The sequence below is a fragment of the Macaca nemestrina genome, chromosome 13, assembly GCF_043159975.1.
Source record: "Macaca nemestrina isolate mMacNem1 chromosome 13, mMacNem.hap1, whole genome shotgun sequence".
NCBI classification, from domain to species: Eukaryota; Metazoa; Chordata; class Mammalia; order Primates; family Cercopithecidae; genus Macaca; species Macaca nemestrina.
The window spans coordinates 37,124,826-37,147,350 of record NC_092137.1 but is presented as its reverse complement, the minus strand read 5'-3'; the positions used below and the strand labels follow the sequence as shown (position 1 = coordinate 37,147,350).

General features: G+C 39.0%; 2 protein-coding genes across 8 annotated transcripts in view; one reads left to right on the top strand and one right to left on the bottom strand.

The window, feature by feature from the left end:
* The window catches only part of LOC105464848 (eukaryotic translation initiation factor 2 alpha kinase 2), a 60,898-nt gene extending 51,713 nt beyond the window's left edge, over positions 1 to 9,185 (top strand). For 5 of the 7 annotated variants that reach the window (XM_071076528.1, XM_071076523.1, XM_071076526.1 and 2 more), the window contains 2 exons: positions 41 to 155; positions 6,257 to 9,185. In XM_071076528.1, the coding sequence (XP_070932629.1) occupies positions 41 to 155; positions 6,257 to 6,279 (138 nt within the window). In that variant the 3' untranslated portion in view covers positions 6,280 to 9,185. Of the gene's footprint in view, positions 1 to 40 lie in introns of all 7 variants that reach the window. The other 2 variants (XM_071076527.1, XM_071076529.1) reach the window with 1 other exon arrangement.
* LOC105465414 (G-patch domain containing 11) lies at positions 9,186 to 22,503 on the bottom strand. Its single transcript, XM_071076530.1, has 9 exons — positions 22,349 to 22,503; positions 18,521 to 18,592; positions 17,122 to 17,348; positions 16,268 to 16,309; positions 14,970 to 15,090; positions 14,751 to 14,841; positions 14,254 to 14,367; positions 12,930 to 13,011; positions 9,186 to 12,224 (listed from the first exon to the last, which is right to left on the bottom strand). Exons 2-9 carry the CDS (start codon positions 18,577 to 18,579, stop codon positions 12,169 to 12,171), a joined length of 792 nt encoding a protein of 263 aa, XP_070932631.1. The 5' UTR covers positions 18,580 to 18,592; positions 22,349 to 22,503; the 3' UTR covers positions 9,186 to 12,168.
* Between the last annotated feature and the right edge of the window lie 22 nt (positions 22,504 to 22,525).

The following is a 22,525-nucleotide window of genomic DNA, read 5'->3' as shown; positions in this document are numbered from 1 at the left end:
GTGTTTTATTTCTTACTGTTGACTCTCACTGTCATTGCAGAAAGCTCTTCTAGAGAAATTACTCTCAAAGAAACCTGAGGACCGACCTAACACATCTGAAATACTAAGCACCTTGACTACGTGGAAGAAAAGCCCAGAGAAAAAACGACATACATGTTAGAGCCCTTCTGAAAAAGTATCCTGCTTCTGATATGCAATTTTCCTTAGATTTTCTAAAATCTGCTAGGGAATATCAATAGATATTTACCTTTTAATGTTTCCTTTAATTTTTTTACTATTTTTACTAATCTTTCTGCAGAAACAGAAAGGTTTTCTTCTTTTTGCTTCAACAATATTCTTACATTTTACTTTTTCCTGGCTCATCTCTTCATTCTTTTTTTTTTTTTTTGAAGACAGAGTCTCGCTCTGTTGCCCAGGCTGGAATGCAATGATCCAATCTCGGCTCACTGCAACTTCTGCCTCTTGGGTTCAAGTGATTGCTTCAGCCTCCTGAGTAGCTGGATTACAGGCATGTGCCACCCACCCAACTAGTTTTTATATTTTTAATAGAGACAGGGTTTCACCATGTTGGCCAGGCTGGTCTCAAACTCCTGACCTCAAGTAATCCACCTGCCTCAGCCTCCCAAAGTGCTGGGATTACAGGCATGAGCCACCGCGCCCAGCCTCATCTCTTTGTTCTAAAGATGGAAAAAACGCCCCCAAATTTTCTTTTTATGCTATTAATGAATCAATCAACTCATACCTATTTATTAAATTTCTACTGCTTTTAGGCCAAAAAAAATAAGATCGTTCTCTGCCTCACATAGCTTACAAGCCAGTCGGAGAAATATGGTACTCATAAACAAAAACAAAAAAAAGTGATGTACAACCACTTTGGAAAACAATTTGGCATTATCTAGTAAAGTTGAATCCATGTATACCCGTAAAACTGTCAATTCTGTTCCTACATACATGCTTACAAGAAAGTCCATAAAACCCTGTTTATAGTAGCCAAAAGAACAGGGAACAACCATAATGCCCATCAAAAGAAGAATGGATTAAAAAATTTATATTCACACAAAGGGGTACCATATAGTATTGAAAACAATTGAATTACAGCTAAATGTAATAACGTAACACAATACAACTCTTGGGAACATAATGTTAAGCGAACAAAGCAGGTTTTCAGAAAATATATGCAGAATAATTCCATTTATATAACGTTCCAGAGCATGCAAAACTAAATCATTTTCTATACGAAACCCAACAAATGTGATGAGACAACAATGGGAAGGAAGAGAATGAGAAATACTTAATTCTGGATGGTGGTTGTCTTTCAGGGCGGGGAATTATGTGATTGGGGAAATGGACTTTCAAAGGTAACGGTAACTTCCTTAAACTGGATGGTAGGTCCACTAGTGTTTGCTGCATAGTTTTACATTTCATCTTAAATACATTTTTTTATCTATTTTATCAACCGCTTTAAAGACAATTGTGCTGTAAGGCAGTGGCTAGAAACAGAAAATAGTCCATCGGGAAGGGTGAGATGGCTTTCTACTGAGCACAGGGCTAGAAGTGACAGCCCAGTGGGCCTTCCAAGTATATGCCAGGGTGTTAGATAAGTAGAGAGGAGACCACCCAGGAAGTCTGGACAAGGGGCCTGGCATGAGCTCTGGAGAAGAGATATTTGAGGAACACCGGGTATGCTAGTTTGTTGTCCTGAATTGCTGTAGAGAATGCTGAAAGATAATCTAAATTGCATCTTAGAAGACCCTGAAGGTTAATTTGAACTTAGGGCAATTGTTTTAGTTTGTTTTCTTATTGCCATAAATGGATAGTTGAGGCTGGATAATTTATAAGGAAAAGAGATTTCTATGACTTACGGTTCTGCAGGCTGTACGAGAAGCATGGCACCAGCATCTGCTTCTGCTCAGGCTGCTTCCACTCATGGAGGAAGGTGAAAGACAGCAGATGTGCAGAGATCATATAGCAAGAGAGGCAGCAAGAGAGTGAGGGAGAAGGGCCAGGCTCTTTTTTAACAACCAGCTCTTGAGGGAACTAATAGATTGAGAACTCCTTGCTTCCCCTCCCCAGCACACCCCACCCCCAGGACGGCATTAATCTATTAATGAGGGATCTTCCCCCATGACCCAAACACTTCCCATCAGGCCCCACCTCCAACATTGGGATCAAATTTCGACATGAGATTTTGGGGGACAAACATCCAAACTATAGCAGCAACCAACCACCATTCTAAAACTGCCATGTGAGTTTAGGATTTTAAAAAAGGGCCACATTTAGGTTAAACAAAAAGTGAAAATACAGTAAGAGAAAATACTTTCATAAAGGCTTTAAAAAGTGTTCATAAAAAGCAGTTCCTATATTTTTCACGTAAGATTCATCAATAGATGCTAAAACTATTGGATGAAAATCTGTTGTGGAATAGGAATCTTCACAAGGATTTAAATATAATCCTACAGAAGATATATCAGTTATACAGGGGAAAATGTACCTTTACAATGGTCACCACAATAACCAAGTGATTCAATTTAGCAGCACCCAAGGTGGAGCACCCTAACATTATGCCCCTCCTGATGTGATTTAAGAATTTTACTTATTTAGTTTTCTTGCACAAAGTGTTAAACTGGAATTTAAGCATGAGGAAATTATTAAACAAATCATGAATGTAGTCATTCTATAAGATGATTGACTTGGGCTTCTCAAAAAGTCAGTGTCATGAACAAAAAAAAGAGAGAGAGAGAGACTTGTAAGATCTAATGACCAAATGCAATCAATGCTTGAATCTTCATTGTATCCTGGATATTCAAAGAGACAAAAGCTGGACACAGTAGCTCATGCCTGTTATCCTAGCATTTTGGGAAGTCAAAATGGGAGGATGGCTTGAGCACAGGATTTCGAGACTAGCCTGGGCAACACAGTGAGTTCTCATCTCTACAAAAAATCAGAAAAAATTAGCTGGGCATGGTAGCATGCATCTGTGGTCCCAGTTACTTGGGAGGGTGAGGTGGGAGGATCACGTGAGCCTAGGAGGTCAAGGCTGCAGTAAGCCATGATCATGCCACTGCATTGCAGCCTGGGTGACAGAGTGAGAGCCTATCTAAATAATAATTTTTAAAAATACAAAGAAAACAACAACCCAGCAAACAGCTATAAAGATATCTTTGGGACAATTGAGAACATTTGAATATAGACTGCGTATTGGTTAACAATGCCAAATAACTGTTTTCTCAGGTGTGATAATAGTATATGCAGAAAATGTTTTGTTTTGTTTGTTTGTTTGTTTCGAGACAGAGTCTCACTCTGTCGCCCAGGCTAGAGTGCAGTGGCGCAATCTCGGCTCACTACAACCTCTGCCTCCCAGGTTCAAGTGATTCTCCTGCCTCTGCTTCCTGAGTTGCTGGGATTACAGGCACCTGCCACCACTTCAGGTTAATTTTTTTCTATTTTTAGTAGAGACGGTATTTCACCATGTTGACCCAGCTGGTTTTGAACTCCTGACCTCAGGTGATTCACTTGCCTTGGCCTCCCAAAGTGCTGGGATTACAGGCATGAGTCACCGTGCCTTTCCAAAAGTGTTTATTTTTAGGCAATGCATGCACAAATATTTAGAGGCCAAGTGTGTCATGATGTCTGCAACTTTCAATGTTCAGTAAAAATCAACATGGAGAGAGAAAGAGGACACACATGTGGCAAAATATTAGCCATTGAACAATTGGCAAATCTAGATGACAGTACACAGGTGTTTTTGTATTATTCTTTGAACTTTTCTGTAGATTTGAAAATGTTCTGCGCAGAGAGAAATCTTTTTTTTTTTTTAAATCAGGTTTTAATGAGGCTATATTCAAAAGAAACACTAAATGATGTGGCCAGTTAGTGAGAATGTAGCCTTATCTTTACCTGACCTCATTTTAATATTCCTACTCTGGCTGGGCATGGTGGCTCATGCCTATAATCCCAGCACTCTGGGAGGCCGAGACAGGTGGATCACCTGAGGTCAGGAGTTTGAGACCAACCTGGCCAACATGGTGAAACCCCCTCTCTACTAAAAATACAAAAATTAGCTGGGTGTGGTGGCGGGTGCCTGTAATCCCAGCTACTCGGGAGGCTGTGGCAGGAGAATCGCTTGAACCCAGGAGGCGGAGGTTGCAGTGAGCCGAGATCGCGCCACTGCACTCCAGCCTGGGTGACAAGAGTGAAACTCAGCCTCAAAAAAAAAAAAAAAAAAAAAAAAGATATATATATTCTACTCCTATGAAATGAATATAGCATTTCTTAGCAACTTCTATTTATCTGTGAGTATATATTTTCTTGGCCTCAAAATTAAAGTAAAAAAGTATCCTCTTACTCAGGAGGACAGGGGCAAGAGCCTGGGACCTTATTTGGTAATTAAAATGCACACATACACACACACACACACACACACACACACACACACAGAAATTTTGAGAGCCATTTTAATATAATTGCCTTATTAGAAACATACCTTTTAGGGAATGTTTGTCACTAAACCACATATTATTTAAATATGTACATGTTTAACATAAATACATACATAAAATTCACATGCATACTTAACACTTATGTTAAATATATTCACTGTATATATGTACACAATATATGCACATATATGTGTGGATATGTGGTATGTGTGCATGTGTGTGTATGGCCAGCTACATGATTTGTGGGACTAAGGGCAAAATGAAACTGTAGGGCCCTCATTCAAAAATTAGGTGTGGGATGCTTCTAAGCACAGTCTTGTGTAATTGCACAGGTTGCATGTCCATGAAGCCATCCTGTGTGTGTACATATATGTGTGTGTGAATATATATTTTATATAATACGTATATATGCATGTATGTATCTGAGAAGAAATGTTTAAAAGACTACATATAAGCTCTTCCAGGTCTCTACTATCTGTTAACTAACTAGAGACATAACTCACAACATCCATTGCCCACTGAGTGTTCACCATAATTTGAGATTCTTGGCATGTTAACCTTTCATTACGGAATATTGAATAATTTCAATATGATTCATACTTATTTAAATTTTTTAATGTTCAAACATACACAAAAATAGAATAATGAAACTCTACCCATCACCCAACTTCAACAAATGTCAATACTTTACCTTTCTTAATACATCTAACCCCTTACTTTTTGTTTGTTTCTTTTGGTAAAGTATTTAACTGTAATTTTTTTAAAAAAGAAACAGGATCTCACTCTGTCACCCAGGCTAGAATACAGTGGCATGATCACAGCTCCTTGTAACCTCGAACTCCTAGACTCAAGTGATCCTCCTGCTTCAGCGGCTTAAGTAGCTGGGACTACATGCATACACCACACACCCAACTAATTTTTAAATTTTTTGTGGAGATAGGGTCTTGCCATGTTTCCCAGGCTGGTCTCAAACTCTTGGCCTTGAGCGATGCTCCTGCCTTGGTCTTCCAAACTGCTGGGATTACAGTGTCCGGCCCTACTGGAATATTTCAAAGTAAAGCTCAGGTGTTACATCATTGCACTTGTAAGTACTTTAAAATGTATCTCTAGCAGATAAAGTCTTTTTTAACAAAACCACAGCATCATTGTCACACTCAAAAAATCCACAAGATTTCCTTGATTATCATATAATGGTCTGTATTGTTTCTATCTCAAAAATACAATTTTCTTTGTTGTTGAAATATAGATCCAACATTGCATTTGGTTGATATGTCTCCTTTACTCTGTAACATTTACCCCTGCGTTTTAGTTCTTCCTGGCTTTTATTTGTCCTGTGGAATTTCCTCCATTCAAGATTTGACTGATGGTATCCCCATAGTGTCCAGTTAGACCTAGAAGCTGGATTTGATCCTGGTTCATTTATTTTCTCCCAAGAATACTCCATAGGTGATGCTATATACTTTCTCTTGTATCATTTCAGGAGGAACATAATGTCTGATTGTTCCACTTTCAGTGACTTTAATATTGATCAATGGGTTCTGGTGGTACCACCTACTACAAAGTTTCTCATCAGTCCTTCACCTGATGGTTTTAGCAGCTATTAATGATTGTTGCCTGGATCCATTATTTCATTTCAGGGGTTGTAAAATAGTGTTTTTCTGGTTCTGTCAAACCTCTTGCATTTATCAGCTATGATTCTTTAAGGAACTTTCTCTAAATCTGAATGGGAAAGATGGGATAAATATTTACAATTTTTAGAGTGAGTTAGTGCCCTAGCAACCTCCAAAGTTGACAAATGAGTATTTCTTTAAATCAAGGTATGGCCCAACCAATACTTTGAAACCAGCATGTTTAGAATGGAGCAGGAAGAAACTACATTTGAAAGGTCAGAAAGTGGAAAGACTAAGAGGGCCTGAACAATAAGAGGACAGAACCAAGAGGAGTTGGCAACTAACTGGATGTGGGGATTAAGGAAAGGTAAGCATCAAAGATTACCTCCAAGTTTGTTAGAAGGTGAGTAGCAGGATTCTGATGCCATTAAATACAGGTCTCAGTCAAATGAACCCCAAGTGAAGGGGTGGCCTGCCCCTCCACACCTGTGGGTGTTTCTTGTTAGGTGGAACGAGAGACTCAAGAAAAGAAATGAGACACAAAGTATAGAGAAAGAAAAAGTGGGCCCAGGGGACTGGCACTCAGCATACAGAGGACCCACGCTGGCACCGATCTCTGAGTTCCCTCGGTATTTATTGGTAATTATCTTTACCATCTTAGAAAAGGGAAGTGGCAGGATAATAGGATCATCGTAGGGAGAAGGTCAACAGTAAGACATATGAATAAAGATCTCTGTGACGTAAGTTTAAGGAAAAGTGCTGTGCCTTGATATGCATATGTAAACATTTCTATAAACCTTTTTAGTGCATAAAGAGCAGCATTGCGCTAGCAAGTCCCACCTTCAGCCCTAAGGCGGTTTTCTCCTTTCTCAGTAAACAGAACATACAATCGGGTTTTACACCAAGATGTTCCACTGCCCAGGGATGGTCAGGAGACAGATGTTTTTCTCTATCTCAACTGCCAAGAGGCCTTCTTTCCTCTTACACTAGTCCTCCTCAGCACAGACCCTTCACAGGTGTCAGGCTGGGGGATGATCAGGTCTTTCCCTTCCCACGAGGCCATATTTCAGACCATCACATGGGAGAAACCTTGGAACGATACCTAGCTTTCCTAGGCAGAGGTCCCTGCAACCTTTGGCATTGTACATGTCCCTGGGTACTTGAGATTAAGAGAATGGTGATGACTTTTCACAAGCATACTGCCTTCAGGCACTTGTTTAACAAAGCATACCCTGCACAGCCCCAAATCCTTTAAACCTTGAGTCACCACAGCACGTCTCTTGCAAGGACAAGGTTGGGGGTAGGGTCACAGATTAACAGCATCTCAAATACAGAACAAAATGGAGTCTCTTATGTCTACTTCTTTCTATATAGACACAGTAACAGTCTGATCTTTCTTTTCCCCACACCAAGAGCCACATGTATTTGTGGGGTAGTTTATTTGTCTCACGCTTTTACCTGTTACATGATTTTCAGTAATTTAGAACTTAAGCGAGTAGTGGGGCCACTGTATATCTATCAACATGGTGAGGTAGAGCACGTTTGGGAGGGAAGACGTTGAATCCCATTTGGTGATGGTGAGCTTGAGGTGCTGCCAGAAAATTGCACGGAAGATAGGAGACTGTAGAAAATGCAAGATGGGAAAGGTCTCCACTTACATGTTAACTGTTTCTCTCTAAATGGCCATCCAGGCCTCAATGTCTACAGTTCTTGATCTGTGATTATGACATATCCAAATCTTACGTTTCTTAAAAATAGTCATAGATGAAGGGATCACAGTTGATAGAGGTATGGTGACGTTATTGGCTTAAATTCTAAATCACTAGAAACTCTGTAATAGGCAAAACAGTGAGGCAAATAAAATGCTTCTCAAATATGCATGGCTCTTACGGGGTTAATTTGATTTGGACATGTATTAATTTCTTATCGCTGCTATAACTAACAAATTACCACAAACTTGGTGGCGTAAAACAACACACATTTATTCTCTTTCTGTTCTGGAGGCCAGAAGTCTAAAATGAGATTCCCTGGGCTGCAGTTCACTGGGCAAGGCCATGCTCCTCTGGAGGCTTCCGTGATGCTTCCCATATTCAGTGTTTCCTGAGGAAGCCCCTCCCATGCAGGTCTGCAGTTTTACCTTAACAGGCTTTTGCACTCAGTGGCTCTCTTCTGTGGTTTCTATCTGAAATTCTCTTCATTTTTCTAAAATAACAGCTTTATTGGGATATAATTCATATGCCATACAATTCACGCATACAGTATACAATTCAGTAGTGTTTACTATATTCAGAGTTGTGCAACCATCACTTTTCTCACCCCCAAAAGAAACCCTATGCCCATTAGTATTCACTCCATTTTTTCACAACTCTAGGTAACCACTAATCTACTCTCCATCTCTATAGATTTGCCCATGCTAGACATTTCATATAAATAGAATCATACATGTGGTCTTTTTCACTGAGTATAATGTTTTCAAGGTACATCCCAGCTGTGGCATGAATCAGCATCTCATTCCTTTTTATTGCCAAATAATATTCTATCATATGGATATGTCACATTTTATGTATCCATTCATCAGCTGATGGACATTTGGGTTGATTCTACTTTTTGGCTACTATGAATAATGCTACTGTGAACTTTTGTGTACAAATCTTACGTGGACATGTTTTCATTTCTCTTGGATGTATATTCCTAGGAGAATGGCTGGATCATAGGTAACTCTTTCCTCATAACTTTGCATATCAAAATTATATCCAACTTTTTAGAAGCCAAATTCAGTGTTATTTCCAAAGTGTTTAAACATCTACTCAAAATGAATCTTCTCCCTAGTACTCCCATTGTTTAGTACCTAATTGTTCTTACCAGTTTGTCTTAGAGCTCAGTGATTCATACATAGCACTTTTCTTCATTATACTGCTAATTTCATTATATTGGAAGAATGGGGACAAGCTGTCACTCTTGTATACCACAAAGCAGTGAGTGCACTGCTATGAAGAAAGCAGGAACTCAAAGTTAAGAATTTTGAATGCTTGAGCCTGTAAAATGTGTCTAATAAATAATAATGTTCATTTTCAAATTTCAACAATTAAATGTTTAACAAATAACACTTGAAATAAATGTTTGTTAGAGAAACCAATTTGGTATGTTAAAGTATTTATTTTGAATTTCAGAAACTACAGTATTCTGGATTTTTAATTAAGAAAATAAGACATTTTAGAATTTCTAGATAGGACTTTGAAAATAAACAGCACAATATACACAAAAGTAAATGACAACATAACATTAAATTTTACATTGTTTTGCAGTTTCAAATTTCATATGAATGTTCTACAACAAATTTTAAAATTATTTTCAATGTTTTGCTTCCCTCGGTGCTCATTATTGCCTATTTATAAAGTCATAAAAGGCCTAAAAATAAGTTTTTACTCATACTGAAAGCCTGATTTTTTTTTTCTCCTTAAGATGGCGGTCTCTCACTGTGTTGCCCAGGCTGGTTTCAAACTCCTGGGCTCAAAGGATTCCCCACCTCAGGCCCCTGAGTAGCTGGGACCAAAGGCATGCACCACCACACCTGGCTGAAAGCCTGTACTTTTATCCTTCGATGGACAAGAATGGAGGGATATCTCCCACTCTCTAAGCTGGTCTAGTTCCAGTCCTAGGCCTGTAAATGTAGACCACAATCCTGGTGAAGTCATGGGTTCCATCAGTGTTATTCTGGCATTCGCAGCATAATTGTCATGAACGTATTTAAAATATTTTAGGCCACTGAGCAGGTGTGGGTTGTCCTCATAGTAAGAGGAGAAAGGGAAGCCGGTTCCTGTCTAACTCCATTCCATCTGAAATTATCCATTTGGCTTTGGGATTTGACTGTATGTTGTTATGTTGGCTGAAATGACACCAAAGTATTGACTGTAATTGCAAGGGTAAAATGTACTCCTCTGTTTTATTAATAGCTACTAATAAAATTAAATTATATATATATATATATATATATATATATTTTTTTTTTTTTTTTTTTTTTTTTTTGAGACAGGGTCTTGCTCTGTCACCCAGGCTGGAGTGCAGTAGCATGATCTCAGCTCACTGCAACCTCTGCCTCCCAGGTTCAGGCAATTCTCATGCCTCAGCCTTCTGAGTAGCTGGGATTATAGGCGTGCGCCACCATGCCCAGCTAATTTTTGTATTTTTAGTAGAGAGGGATTTCACCATGTTGGCCAGGTTGGTCTTGAACTCCTGGCTTCAAGCGATCTGCCTGCCTTGGCCTCCTAAAGTGCTGGGATTACAGGAGTGAGCCACTGCGCTCAGCCAATTTTATAATTTTTTTAAAACAAAAAAGTAAATATTAAACAATAGCATCCAACCATATAAACTTAAAATATTTTTTATATATATATATATTTACATTCATAAAAATAATTAGTTTTCTGGAGGAAGAACTGAGGCCCAGAAGTTAACTAGATTAGTGGTTCAAGCTAGGCTGCATTTTAGAATCAAGGACAGTGATGCCCAAGTCACAGTAACTAATGGCATCAGAATCTCTTGGGATGGGACCCTTTTATTATTATTTTGTAAAGCTCCCCAAGTTAAGCTTGAAAAGTAAATTAGGTAATATTAAGTCAGAGATTAATACAAGTTGTACTAAGAGATTAATACAAGTTGTACTACTGATTATCTTACCCTAGCAAGTGTAGGTTAGTTTTTGCGATCTTCTTATGTATGCTGTTTCTAATAAAAGGGGTTGTTCTCTTGCTCAATCCAACTAAAAGGTGAGCTATAAAATCACACAGGTGATCACAACTCTATCCAAAGAATGGTGGCGCTCTATACTTAACCTCAGCGCTAGTTCTTATCCTCAGGTGCTCATCACTCATTCTTGGGACTTCAAAATAAATACAGATATCCAGAACCACCTGAGACTAGATGAATCAAAATCAATCACTAGGAGAGACGCCTGAGCATATGAACTTTTAAAAAGGTTCATGATTTTGATGCCTCACCCTGGATGGAGCTCTCTCATAGTATATGCCACATGGTATGTCCTTAGCTGTATTCAGTAAAATTACAGGGAAGGAGATTTCAGTTTAAGAGAAAACAAAACAATTTAGAGCTACCCAGTAATGGAATGGTTTTAAAGCAGTGAGCTCTCTGTGGCTGGAAGAATAAAGGCAAAGGTTGAACTATCACTTGCTGGGAATGCTATCAAGGGGTTTCCAAATTCAGTAAGTACTTGGATCACACGATATTTGAGTTTCCTCACAATTCTTAAGTTTCTCTAGCCAAAACTTCCAACAGATCACATATAATGGATATAGACATTGTCATGAAAACTCATGATTTTACCAGAAATTATCACAGTTATTTTGTTTGTAAAATGGATTAGAATTTAGTAGTACTGGTGGAACACTGCCTCTGACATCAGCCTTATTGAGGGGAATACTTTTCCCCTCCTCTTCATGCTTGGATGGAGGGAAGGGAAATTCTCCTTGCTCTTTCAAAGCAAGAAGTGTAGGAAAAAGCTCTCTGAATCCTCATTCATTCCTTCCCAACAGAGAACTGTCTCATCCCACAGGTGATACAAGAAGGAACTAAGCATGTGTGGTCCAGTCCCTGGTGGTTTCCCTGACCTTGAAAACTAACTGGTCTCAGAATGCAAAGATGGGCTCTGCCCCAACAAGACAGAGACCTGCTGTTCTCTCCAATCAGGGAGAAATTAATAGAGTGTTCAACTGGAGAAAAAGTCAACCTTCTTCTCTATTTCAGTTTATTCACTGATAAAGTGGATATTTTTCTCTTCCTCTGACTCCCATTTCTTATCTCTCAATTTGTTCCAAAGTGAAGAGGGGAATAAGATAGTTACCTGTTGGTGTCCTTAAACCCCTCATGTATCACAATACAGCAATAAATTGTAACTGTCCATCTCTATGATACTTGTGTTCTGAAATGCCATTGCATTATTTTTTTCAAGTCAGTGAACACTCATAAAGTACGAAAAGAACAAAACATTATATAAAGTCCCTCTTTCTTTACTGGCATAAAAAATTTTGGATTTCCAGCTGCTGAATTGTCCATCCCTAGGAAATAATAACACTTTTCGAGTTTCTACTTTATTGGGGATAATCTTAATCATGATCTGCAGAAGTTGGTCCTGGACAATTTGAAGATAGGTCTTCTTTATCTGTAAGTTATGTGAGGGAAATGAAAGATTAATACACCTTCTCCAGTAAACTATTCTAGAATATTATTTAAACATAACATGCATTTTTTGATCTGATGTTTTCTACTTATTCTGCTAAACAAACCAGAAAAGATAAAAACAACAATAACCAAAAATACTTCACTCTCAAGTACAAAGTTCTTAAATACAAGTTAGCAAAGGTAGCTGGGGAAAAGGTGTTAGAAGGAGAAACACTTGGCTCTGTAAGACACCTAGTAAGTGTAAACCATTTCTATCCTTACAATGGGAAAAAAAAAAAAAAAAGGAATGGATTTCAACATATCTGATTTCTATGGTTTAGGGGTAATATTCTATCTAACTATATAAACATTAGCTCTTAAAAATTTAATATAAATTCTTTCGAATATCTGTAGCCAAAGAAAGAATCTTTAAAAATAAAGCACAAAACATTCATCATCCTCAGGTTATTCTAAAATTATTTCTTTTGAAACAAAACACTGAAAAATTCCCTTTCACACATTCAGTTTAAAAGTTAAATGCAATTCTCATAAAGCCTCAATTATTTCTATATCCACTATTTAAGACATTGGTCCCATATTGCCATTTGAATGGAATAAGAAATCTCCATTGTCAGTGGGGGAATGACTTTAACTAAAAATTGGAGAGTATTCATCTATTTTTAAAAAGTATAAAGCATTTTCTTACCTTCATAGGCTGTTCCACACCAAATACAATACAGATGTTCTTCTCTTAAATAACTAGTCAATATTTGTAATTTTTCCAGTACCTAGATATAGGATACAAGCACATTAATACTTTACATTGAACAGAACCTTGGTTTTCTGGCTCTTAGATCATGCTGAATTAGCTCAAGGCTGTAAATATTCTGCTATACTCTGGAATAGTTATTAGAAACGTCAAGGGCAGAACTGATATATTTGAATGTGTTCCAGTTCATTAGCCACCCTGAGATTTTCACAAGTCTGCCAGACACAATAGAGACTGCTTGTTAACATTGAGAAAATAGTTTTTGGATGGCCTTATTATAATCAGCATCCTTTAAAGGCTTTTTCTACTTTCAAGGCATCTACCTCCCCCAGATAAGGTGAAGGTGAATATTGCCTCCTTTTGCCACAAAAGTTCTCATCAGTGGTCTCCCAATTAAGTGGAATATAGATTTTTCAAATTGTGAATGTTTTCTACAAAATTATTACACTCAAGTAACCATAGGGGTGTATTTTCCTTTCTTGAATAATCTCCATTTCCTTTTTTTTTTTTTTTTTTTTTTTGAGACAGGGTCTCGCCCTATCACCTAGGCTGGAGTGCAGTGGCATCATCTCGGCTCACTGCAACCTCTGCCTCCCGGGCTCAAGTGATCCTCCTGCCTCAGCCTCCCAAGTAGCTGGGATTATTGGGTGCCCCACACCTGGCTAATTTTTATATTTTTAGTAGAGACTAAAATACACCACCATGTTGGCCAGGCTGGTCTTGAACTCCTGACCTCAACTGATCCACCAGTCTTGGTCTCCCAAAGTGTTTGCATTACAGGTGTGAGCTACCACACCCAGCCTCCATTTCCTTTTGATTGTGTTTTTTTGTTGTTTATGAGTAGGAGAAAAAAAGTACACATTAGAATCACTTGTAGAAGTTTTGCAGGAAATAAGGTATAAATTAAAATAATTTACATTTGTTGCTAATTCATCATCTGAACTGTAGCTGAGATGAGAGGACAAATGGAAGCTAAAGGGAAAAATTATATGTAAGTTTTCATTTGGGGTTAGTAAAATATCCTGCAATGCAGTACCTCTCAACCAGGGGTTATTTTTCCCCTCTGGGACATTTAGTAATGTCTGGAGAGGGTTTTGGTTGTCATAAGCAAAAGTGCAACTGGTATCTGGTGGGCAGAGGCCAGAGATGCTGCTAAACATCTTGCGAAAAACAGGACAGCTCCCCACAACAGTGGACAACTCAAAGTGTTAATGTTGCCAAGGCTGAGACACCCTATGAAGGAAATGGTGCCAAAGCATACGCTTAAATCTTCACTCTTATATTCATCTTCATCCTGTTCTTTTTCTTCTTCATCTTCTTCAGTCTCCTCTTCAAGCCTCAACCAGTACCATGCTTCCCTGGGAACCTGAATATTCTGAAAATACAGAAGTATTCTCAATTAAACATACTAAACATAAGAGCATGACAAATATGTTCATGTCAACATGAATTCATTCTTTCAATATGTATTCACCGAGTATGGCTTTAAGAGTAAAAACACTTTATAAAATTTATATATTTATAAATTTATATATTTATAAAAATATATAATTTTATATAAATTATCACAGATCAGAAGTGCACATTACATGAAAGCTTTAATGAGTAGATAAGCCAGGCTTGGAGTTCTTAGTTTTTTTAAAATATATATATATACACACACATATATAAATATGTATATATATACACACACATATATATGAAATCACAGTGGGCACCAAAACACTTTACTAAACTGAAAGCTGGTAAAAGGCTTACTTTCTGGGCATCCAATTGTTGACAGGCTCGCTGGCTTCTTCTGAGATCTCCTTCTAGCTTCATTTCATCTTGCTTATTTTTAAGTCGCATTCTAATTGAAAGGAAAAATTGTACACTGAAGGTCTACATTCTCTTTAACCATTTTATATGCCCAAGTACCAGAGAACATACCACAATAAAGAGGAAATAAAACCAAAACCAGCTCAAAAACAGCTTTACCGAAACTGTTCTGCAGCTTTTTCTTCAGCTTGGTTTTTCATGTGAATCTTTTTTCTGTAGCTTTCCAATTTTTCCTCTGCTTTCCGTTTTAATGATGCCTCATGACCAATGCCACTTTTCCCTATTCAAACCGAAAATTCTGATGAGAAACATACTGACTTGTATGTACAGATTAAATGCAATTCTCACTTGAGTACTATCACTCACAAATCATTTGAATACACTAATAGTAGAAAACACTAAGGTTTTTAAGCCCAAAACATAATCTGATTTTTACAAAGATTATTAATCTCATAAGATAGTAATACTATGAACAATTTTTCGAATCAGAAAAACAGTATTAACTGTTATAGTTTTACTTAAGTATGATGAATAAAGTATATCTTTTTCTCTTGAATTCATCCAATGTATTAAGCAAAACATTTGGTAGGTAAATCTGTCTCAGAACACTTTTATTCTATTTTATTTTTATAGAGACAGGCTGGTATGTAGTGGCACAATCATGGCTCACTGTAACCTTGAACTTGTGGACTCGAGGAATCATCCCGCCTCAGCCTCCTGAGTAGCTAGGACTACAGGTATGTGCCACTACACCCGGGTAATTTTTAAAATTTTTGGCAGAGACGAGGTCTTGCTATGTTGCCCAGGCTGGTCTCAAACTCCTAGCTGTTTTTTTTTTTTTTTTTTTTTTTTTTTGAGATGGAATTTCACTCATGTTGCCCAGGCTGGAGTGCAATGGCGCAATCTTGGTTCACCGCAATCTCTGCCTCCTGGGTTCAAGCGATTCTCCTGCCTCAGCGTCCCAAATAGCTAGGAATACAGGCATGCGCCACCATGCCCGGCTAATTTTGTATTTTTAGTAGAGATGGGGTTTCTCCATGTTGGCCAGGCTGGTCTTGAACTCCCGACCTCAGGTGATCTGCCCACCTCAGCCACCCAAAGTGCTGGGATTACAGGCGTGAGCCACCGCGCCCAGCCGACTCTTGGCTTTAAGCAATCCTTCTGCATCGGCCTCCCAGAGCCAAACAGTTTTAAGACATTTCAATGGACAAAAACAGTATTACACATTCAACGGTTATAATGATTTGTTCTTCCTACATTTGTGTAGTTTAAATTTTATTTTATACTCACTAAAACTTATTTCTTTTCTGGTTGAAGATGTTTAGAAATTTAACAAAATTTTACTGAACTGTAACAGTACCATCATTAAAAAAAAAGTATTTATTGAGCAAATATATGTGGTAGATCTAAGGGTAAGTTATTATTACTGGCAAGTATGCTCCAAAATAATTACCTACCTGTTTTGATATTGAGAGGAATCGGTTCAACAATACCACCCCCTGAAAGAGAATGAAATACAAACTACTTTAGAAAATCTTCCTCAAACTACAGGACAGTGTAAGTATGCAACTTTACAATGCTCTATGCACATGCCCTCCTGTTTCAATGATATTCAAAACTGAAATCTGAACATCAGTATTCTATATATAATCAATTACCTCCCTTGTCTTCAAATACCTACTCATCAAAAAGGCTGATTCACAGCCTCCTATGCCACCTGAAGGTGGAGTTTTAAGAAGGAACAACACTGATATTATTAGTGCAAGAGGGTGATAGCCTTAAGTGAAAGCAAAGCAATTACGATAAAGGAAAGAAAAACTGTTTACAGAGGTTACTATAAATATATAGCCTCTCTATCTTAATAAGCAGTTTCACTTCCTAAAAAGAGAGGTGTGAATTAAGCCTCTCCAACTGGACAGTCACTCAGATGGCTGCCACAGGTACAGAGCAAGCAGGGCAAAGTCTTGCCATCATCCTCAGTGTTGTTTCAATGTCTTTAGCTATTGCACTTCTCAACCCACCACTTATCACCATTCTTTGCTACTTCTGTTGTAAGCCACATCCATCTCAGTTGTTAGTGCCTTCAAGGCTAAGCTGGGCTGATAAGCAGCTCTTGATGGCATATGTGGTATCTAAAATAGATGCGGGATGATGAAAGTTCTCCATAAGGCTTATTAATACATAATAGACTAAAAAGCCCAAGTTGTTTTAATTTCTATGTAGATAAAGATTAAAGCATCAGCTTTGGTCCTCATTCATAAGTCACAATTAGGTGTTAAGGAATACCTGTCTATTTCCACTCGTGACTTACCACTCTTGCCAAGTGCCTGACCACTTTTATAGCCCATCTTTTGCAGCAAGGCAAACCCTTTGTTTTCACAGCCTAGTGCATTCTTCAACCCAACGTTACGTCTTTCTTGTTCTTCTTCTTTTAAACTCTTCTGCCTGTTTTTCAAATTGGCTTCCTGTTGCTTTTCTTCTTTTCGGCGGGCTTCTCGGATTTGCCTTAGCATTGGCAATCCTGGTCTGATATCTTCTCTGAATAAGGGAAAAGTTTTTTTAGATGAGTCCATAAAGTTTTCTTTTCTTTTTTTTAAAAATTTTTTGAGATGGAGTTTTGCTCTTATCACCCAGGCTGGAGTGCAATGGCATGATCTCGGCTCACTGCAACCCCCACCTCCTGGGTTCAACCGATTCTCCTGCCTCAGCCTCCTGAGTAACTGAGATTACAGGCGCCCACCACCACGCCCGGCTATTTTTTGCATTTTTAGTAGAGACAGGGTTTCGCCATGTTGGCCAGGCTGGTCTCGAACTCCTGACCCCAGATGATCCGCCTGCCTCGGCCTCCCAAAGTGCTGGGATTACAGGCATAAGCCACCACGCCTGGCCAAGTTTTCTCATAACTCTGTCACTTACTCACCTGACAACAGTTAATATTTTGGCACTACCTCTATGATCATCTTTGTTATTATGACATTAGAGCCTAATCAGTGACCCCTAAGAATGGCTGTTTTAGTAGAAATGATGAAGGCTGGTGCCAGATCGTAGGAAAATAAGGAAAGCACAAAGTTGAAGAAATCAGATATAGTAAGTTTAGACTTACTATGTTTCTAGGATGTTGGCAATAATAAAGAACAAAGTTGTCCCAACTACTAGAAGAGACAATATGATGAAATAAAGGAAAAGGAGTAAATTTCCTTGGAAGAAGGCAATAAAAAGGATCATGGGCAAAAGTACAATGATTAGCATTAAAAGGAGGAAGTGGCTTCTAGTATCTTTGTATGGAGGCATAGGAGGTACTTCCATAAAGCAAGAAGACTGACCTTCCAACCGCACATTTAAACTCAATGTCAGGCTGGGCACGGTGGCTCATGCCTGTAATCCTAGCACTTTGGGAAGCCAAAGCCTGAGCTCAGGAGTTAGAGACCAGCCTTGGCAACATAGTGAGACCTTGTCTCTGCAAATAATAAAAAAGAAGAGTTAGCTGGGCATGATGGTGCAGGCCTGCCAGTCCCAACTACTTGGGAGGCCGAGGTAGGAGAATCTCCTGAGCCTGGAGAGTTTGAGGCTGCAGTGAGCTATGACTGTGCCACTGCACTCCAGCCTGGCTTACAGCGTGAGACCCTGTCTCAAAAACATAAAATAAAATGTCATTGCTTAATCTACACATCTTACACATATCATTGCATTGGGTATGCACATTTACTTACTGGACATTAATGAAGGAATCAGACATATAGTCCTCTTCTTCTGCCATGTTCAACTTCATATGGCTATAGTATCTACAAATAAAGTAACAATTACTTTTTTTTTTTAGTTTATCAGAATGGAAATAAACCTTTCTGTATCTGCAGCCATGAGCTGTCTCTAGAGCTCCACTATATATTCAGGTGCCCTTTGGACATCTTTATCTGTGGACGTTTCGAACTCAACACTCATTTCTTTCCCCTCTCCCCAGCCTTCTACATCCCCTGTATTTCCATATTAATGTCATCATTATCTCCTTCTTCCTGACCTCTTATGAAGCTCTGTCAAGTCTTCCTCCATAAAACTCCTCACAGACATTTTTTCTACAGCTGCGACCACTGCTTTAGTTCAGGCACTTTTTTTTTTTTTCCTCACCTGAACTATTACAACAGCTTCTTAACCAGCTTCTTAGTTGGTCTCCTCTTCCAATCCATCCTCTGCACCCCATCCAGAGGTTTTTTGTTTATTTGCTTGTTTGTTTTTAAATACAAGTCAGGTCAGGTTACTAGCCTGTTTCAAATCCTTCATTAAACCTGACTCTGTAGGCAGTGGGGGACCAGTCAGTTTTGCAAAGCATGAGATGTTGTCCTTCATAATCTGACACAACTGTCCCTAAGGATTCATTATTCAAGCCCCATGGCTTCTCACGGCCCTCTGAACACAGCATAGACATTTCTTCCCTGTAGGCCAAGGCTACCCTCCCTTCAGAAACCTGTCCTGACCACTCCAGGCCTTTCTCTACAGCACTTTATGTCCAAGCTGCTCATGTGGAACTCGATATAGTTAACAACTCACTTATATGGAAATATTTTTGAGGGACAGTTTCTATCCAAAATAGTTAAAATCATGTAATTACTGGCCCTTAATGGGTTAAAGTAATTATCTACAAAAGTACTACTCAAACTTTATTGTGTATACAAATTGCACTGAGATCTTCTTAAAACACAGAATCTGATTCTGGGGCTGGAACCTGAGGTTCTGCATTTCTAACAGGTTCACAGGCAATGTCAATGTTGCTAGTTCAGTTGCTTTTAAGACAAAAGTGTAGTCACTTGTTGTGGTGCATATATAGTGTTTTTTCCTGCCTACCATCTTTTCCTTTGGGAACCCAACCCTCTGCCCTTCATGTGGTTCTAATAGAAGGTGGCAATGTCAGTATCCCATATCTCCTTGGGCACAAAGATGGTGAATTATAGTACCCTATGTCCAGCCAATAGGGGACGAGATGACCCAGCCAGGGAAATAACCATCTCTTTCCTTACATTATATGAATATATGGGTTGTCGGGGAAAGAAAGTCTTTTACGGGTGTTTCTGAACTGGGAGAATGTGAAGCTGGGCTGTGGATGGCCATCTTCTTGGCCACATGAAGGGATCTTTTCTGAAGAATGAAGCCAGATACAGAAAACGAGCCTAGTTTTCAAGGCTGTGGATTCTTTGATGCTGCGACTTAGCATTCTACCCCATTACATAGACTAATACATTTCTGCATTACCTAAGCTTGCTGAAGTAGAGGTTCTGTCAACTGCAACCAAGTGTCCAGAAAATTACACTGGATGAAAAAAGGATTACTATACTAATTTTTAATGGTATTCTTTTTTGTTTTTTGAGACAGAGTCTCACTCTGTTGCCCAGGCTGGAGTGCAGTGGTGTGATCTCAGCTCACTGCAACCTCCACCTGCTGAGTTCAAGCAATTCTCGTGCCTCAGCCTCCCGAGTAGCTGGGATTACAGGCATCCACCACCACACCCAGCTAATTTTTGTGTTTTTAGTAGAGACAGGGTTTCACCATGTTGGACAGGCTGGTCTCAAACTCCTGGCCTCAAGTAATACACCTGCCTCACTTGGTCTCCCAAAGTGCTGGGATTACAGGCATAAGCCACCATGCCTGGCCTGATTTTTTATATTTTTAATGTATATCTTCTCAACTAGATAATGTATATCTTGTGCTAAACACAAAAACAAGTCCCCTATATCATCCCTACCTACCACTGCATCCAAAACATAAATGCTTAATAATTGTTTAGCAACAATGAGGATAAAAAGGGTCTTTAATATTTGTGATTTTATAACTTTTTCCTATGTCAACATGTCATTTTTAAACACTTTTTAAATAAGTACAGAAAACACATAAAACAAACACACAGCTTAATACATTTTTGTGAGTCAAACATTCTTGTAACCATGTGGTACCCTCCAACATGGCTCCCAATCATTCTTGCTGCTTGGTTTTCTACATCCTTAGTGTAGTCTCCTTCCACAGTGAACAGGATTAATTTGTGTAACCAATAGGATTTTGTGGAAATGATGGAGTTGATTTATTGGTCATAACTGCAGCTCTTAGGTCATTCTAACTTTGAAATTGGATGACTCACTTGAAGGAAGTCAGCTGTCACATAAGTATACTCAAGAAGCTCTATGGAGAAGGTCACACGATTGAAATCAAGACCTCCTATTCATGAGCCACAGGAGCGAGCTACCTGGGAAATGGATCCTCTTGCTCCAGTCAGGGAGACCTTCAAATGACTCAGCCTGGGCTGGCATCTTCACTGCAACTTCTTAAGAAAGTCCATGCTAATAAACTAAGCCAAGCTGCTAACAAATTCCTGACCCATAGAAACTCTGAGATAACAAATGATTACAGTTATCTTAAGCTGTTACATTTGCGGATAATTTGTTATGCAGCAAAAGTTATCAGGAGGTAGAACCTTATCAGGCACCTGGGAGCCCTCGTCCCCTACCCAGTTGCACCTCTCTTTTGGTTCTAAGAATAGTCACTATTCTGGTTTTTATGGCAATCATTTCCTTCATTTTCTTGGTAGTTTTGTCATCCACGTGTGCATCTTTAAACATTACAGTTTAGTTTACCTATTTTTATTATAAGTTAAAAACGTGCACTATTATATACAGCATTTATGATAATTCACCTACTCCCTCTAAACCTGATTCTTCATTTGTAATAACAGCATTTTTACACATAATGGTTTAACATTTACCCAGTATATCACACATTTTTATCACACTTAACCACCACTAACAACTCTACAAGGTAGGAATTGTTTTTCCTATTGGAGAAATTAAGGCTCAGTATGGCTAAATGACTATTTCAAAACCACAAAGAATCCAGGTCACAGTGCCTTGCAAATAGGATTACATCGTTTTTAAGAGACCTATTTAAAGTGCCAGGCACATCTGAATGCGGTTACATGTTGCTTTTAAAGCTCTCTTTCTATTGGTAAAATATACTTTAGCATTATCCATTTCCATCAAACATAAGCATAAACGTCACAAGGCGATACTCTGGCAGAGATGATGGAGGCTTGGACCAGAGTGATAGCAATGGAAGTGGTCGCATTTGGGGTATACCTGAAGTTAGAGCTTACAGGATTTGCTGATGTTGTAGGTAGTACGTAAAGAACGATGTCAAGATAACGCTAAGTTTTTGGCCTGAATACGTGGAAGGAGTTAACATTTTTTGAGAGTGGGAAGACTGTAGGAGTAGGTTTGTTTTTGTTTTTTTACTGGGGGTAGTCAAGAAACAGACATATTGAGAGTACTATTACATATAAAAGTGGAGAGATGGACCTACAGTACAAATGTGACAAGAAATGTCCCACTCTCAACACTATGCTCAGGAACCGCTGATCCCTTCCCTCCCGCGTTCCTCCTGGCTGCAAGCGCCCCACAGACGCAACCACCCACGGATGGAAAGGTGGCTGACGGTGTGATATGGTACTCACGGCCACCGCACGCTGCCTTTTATCATTCTACCGGCGCTCCCCAGACCCTTACCTGACAGCTCTCTTATCTGACAGCTCTCTACTCGCCCCGGTTCAGCTCCGCGGAGCGCGCGCTGCGCATGCGCCCACCAACCAGCATCGGACTTCCGGGCCTCGGCTCACAGCAGTTTCCGAGCGCAGACTCAATTGGAAACTTGCGGTGGGTGATAGGAGGACGTGGTGACTGCGC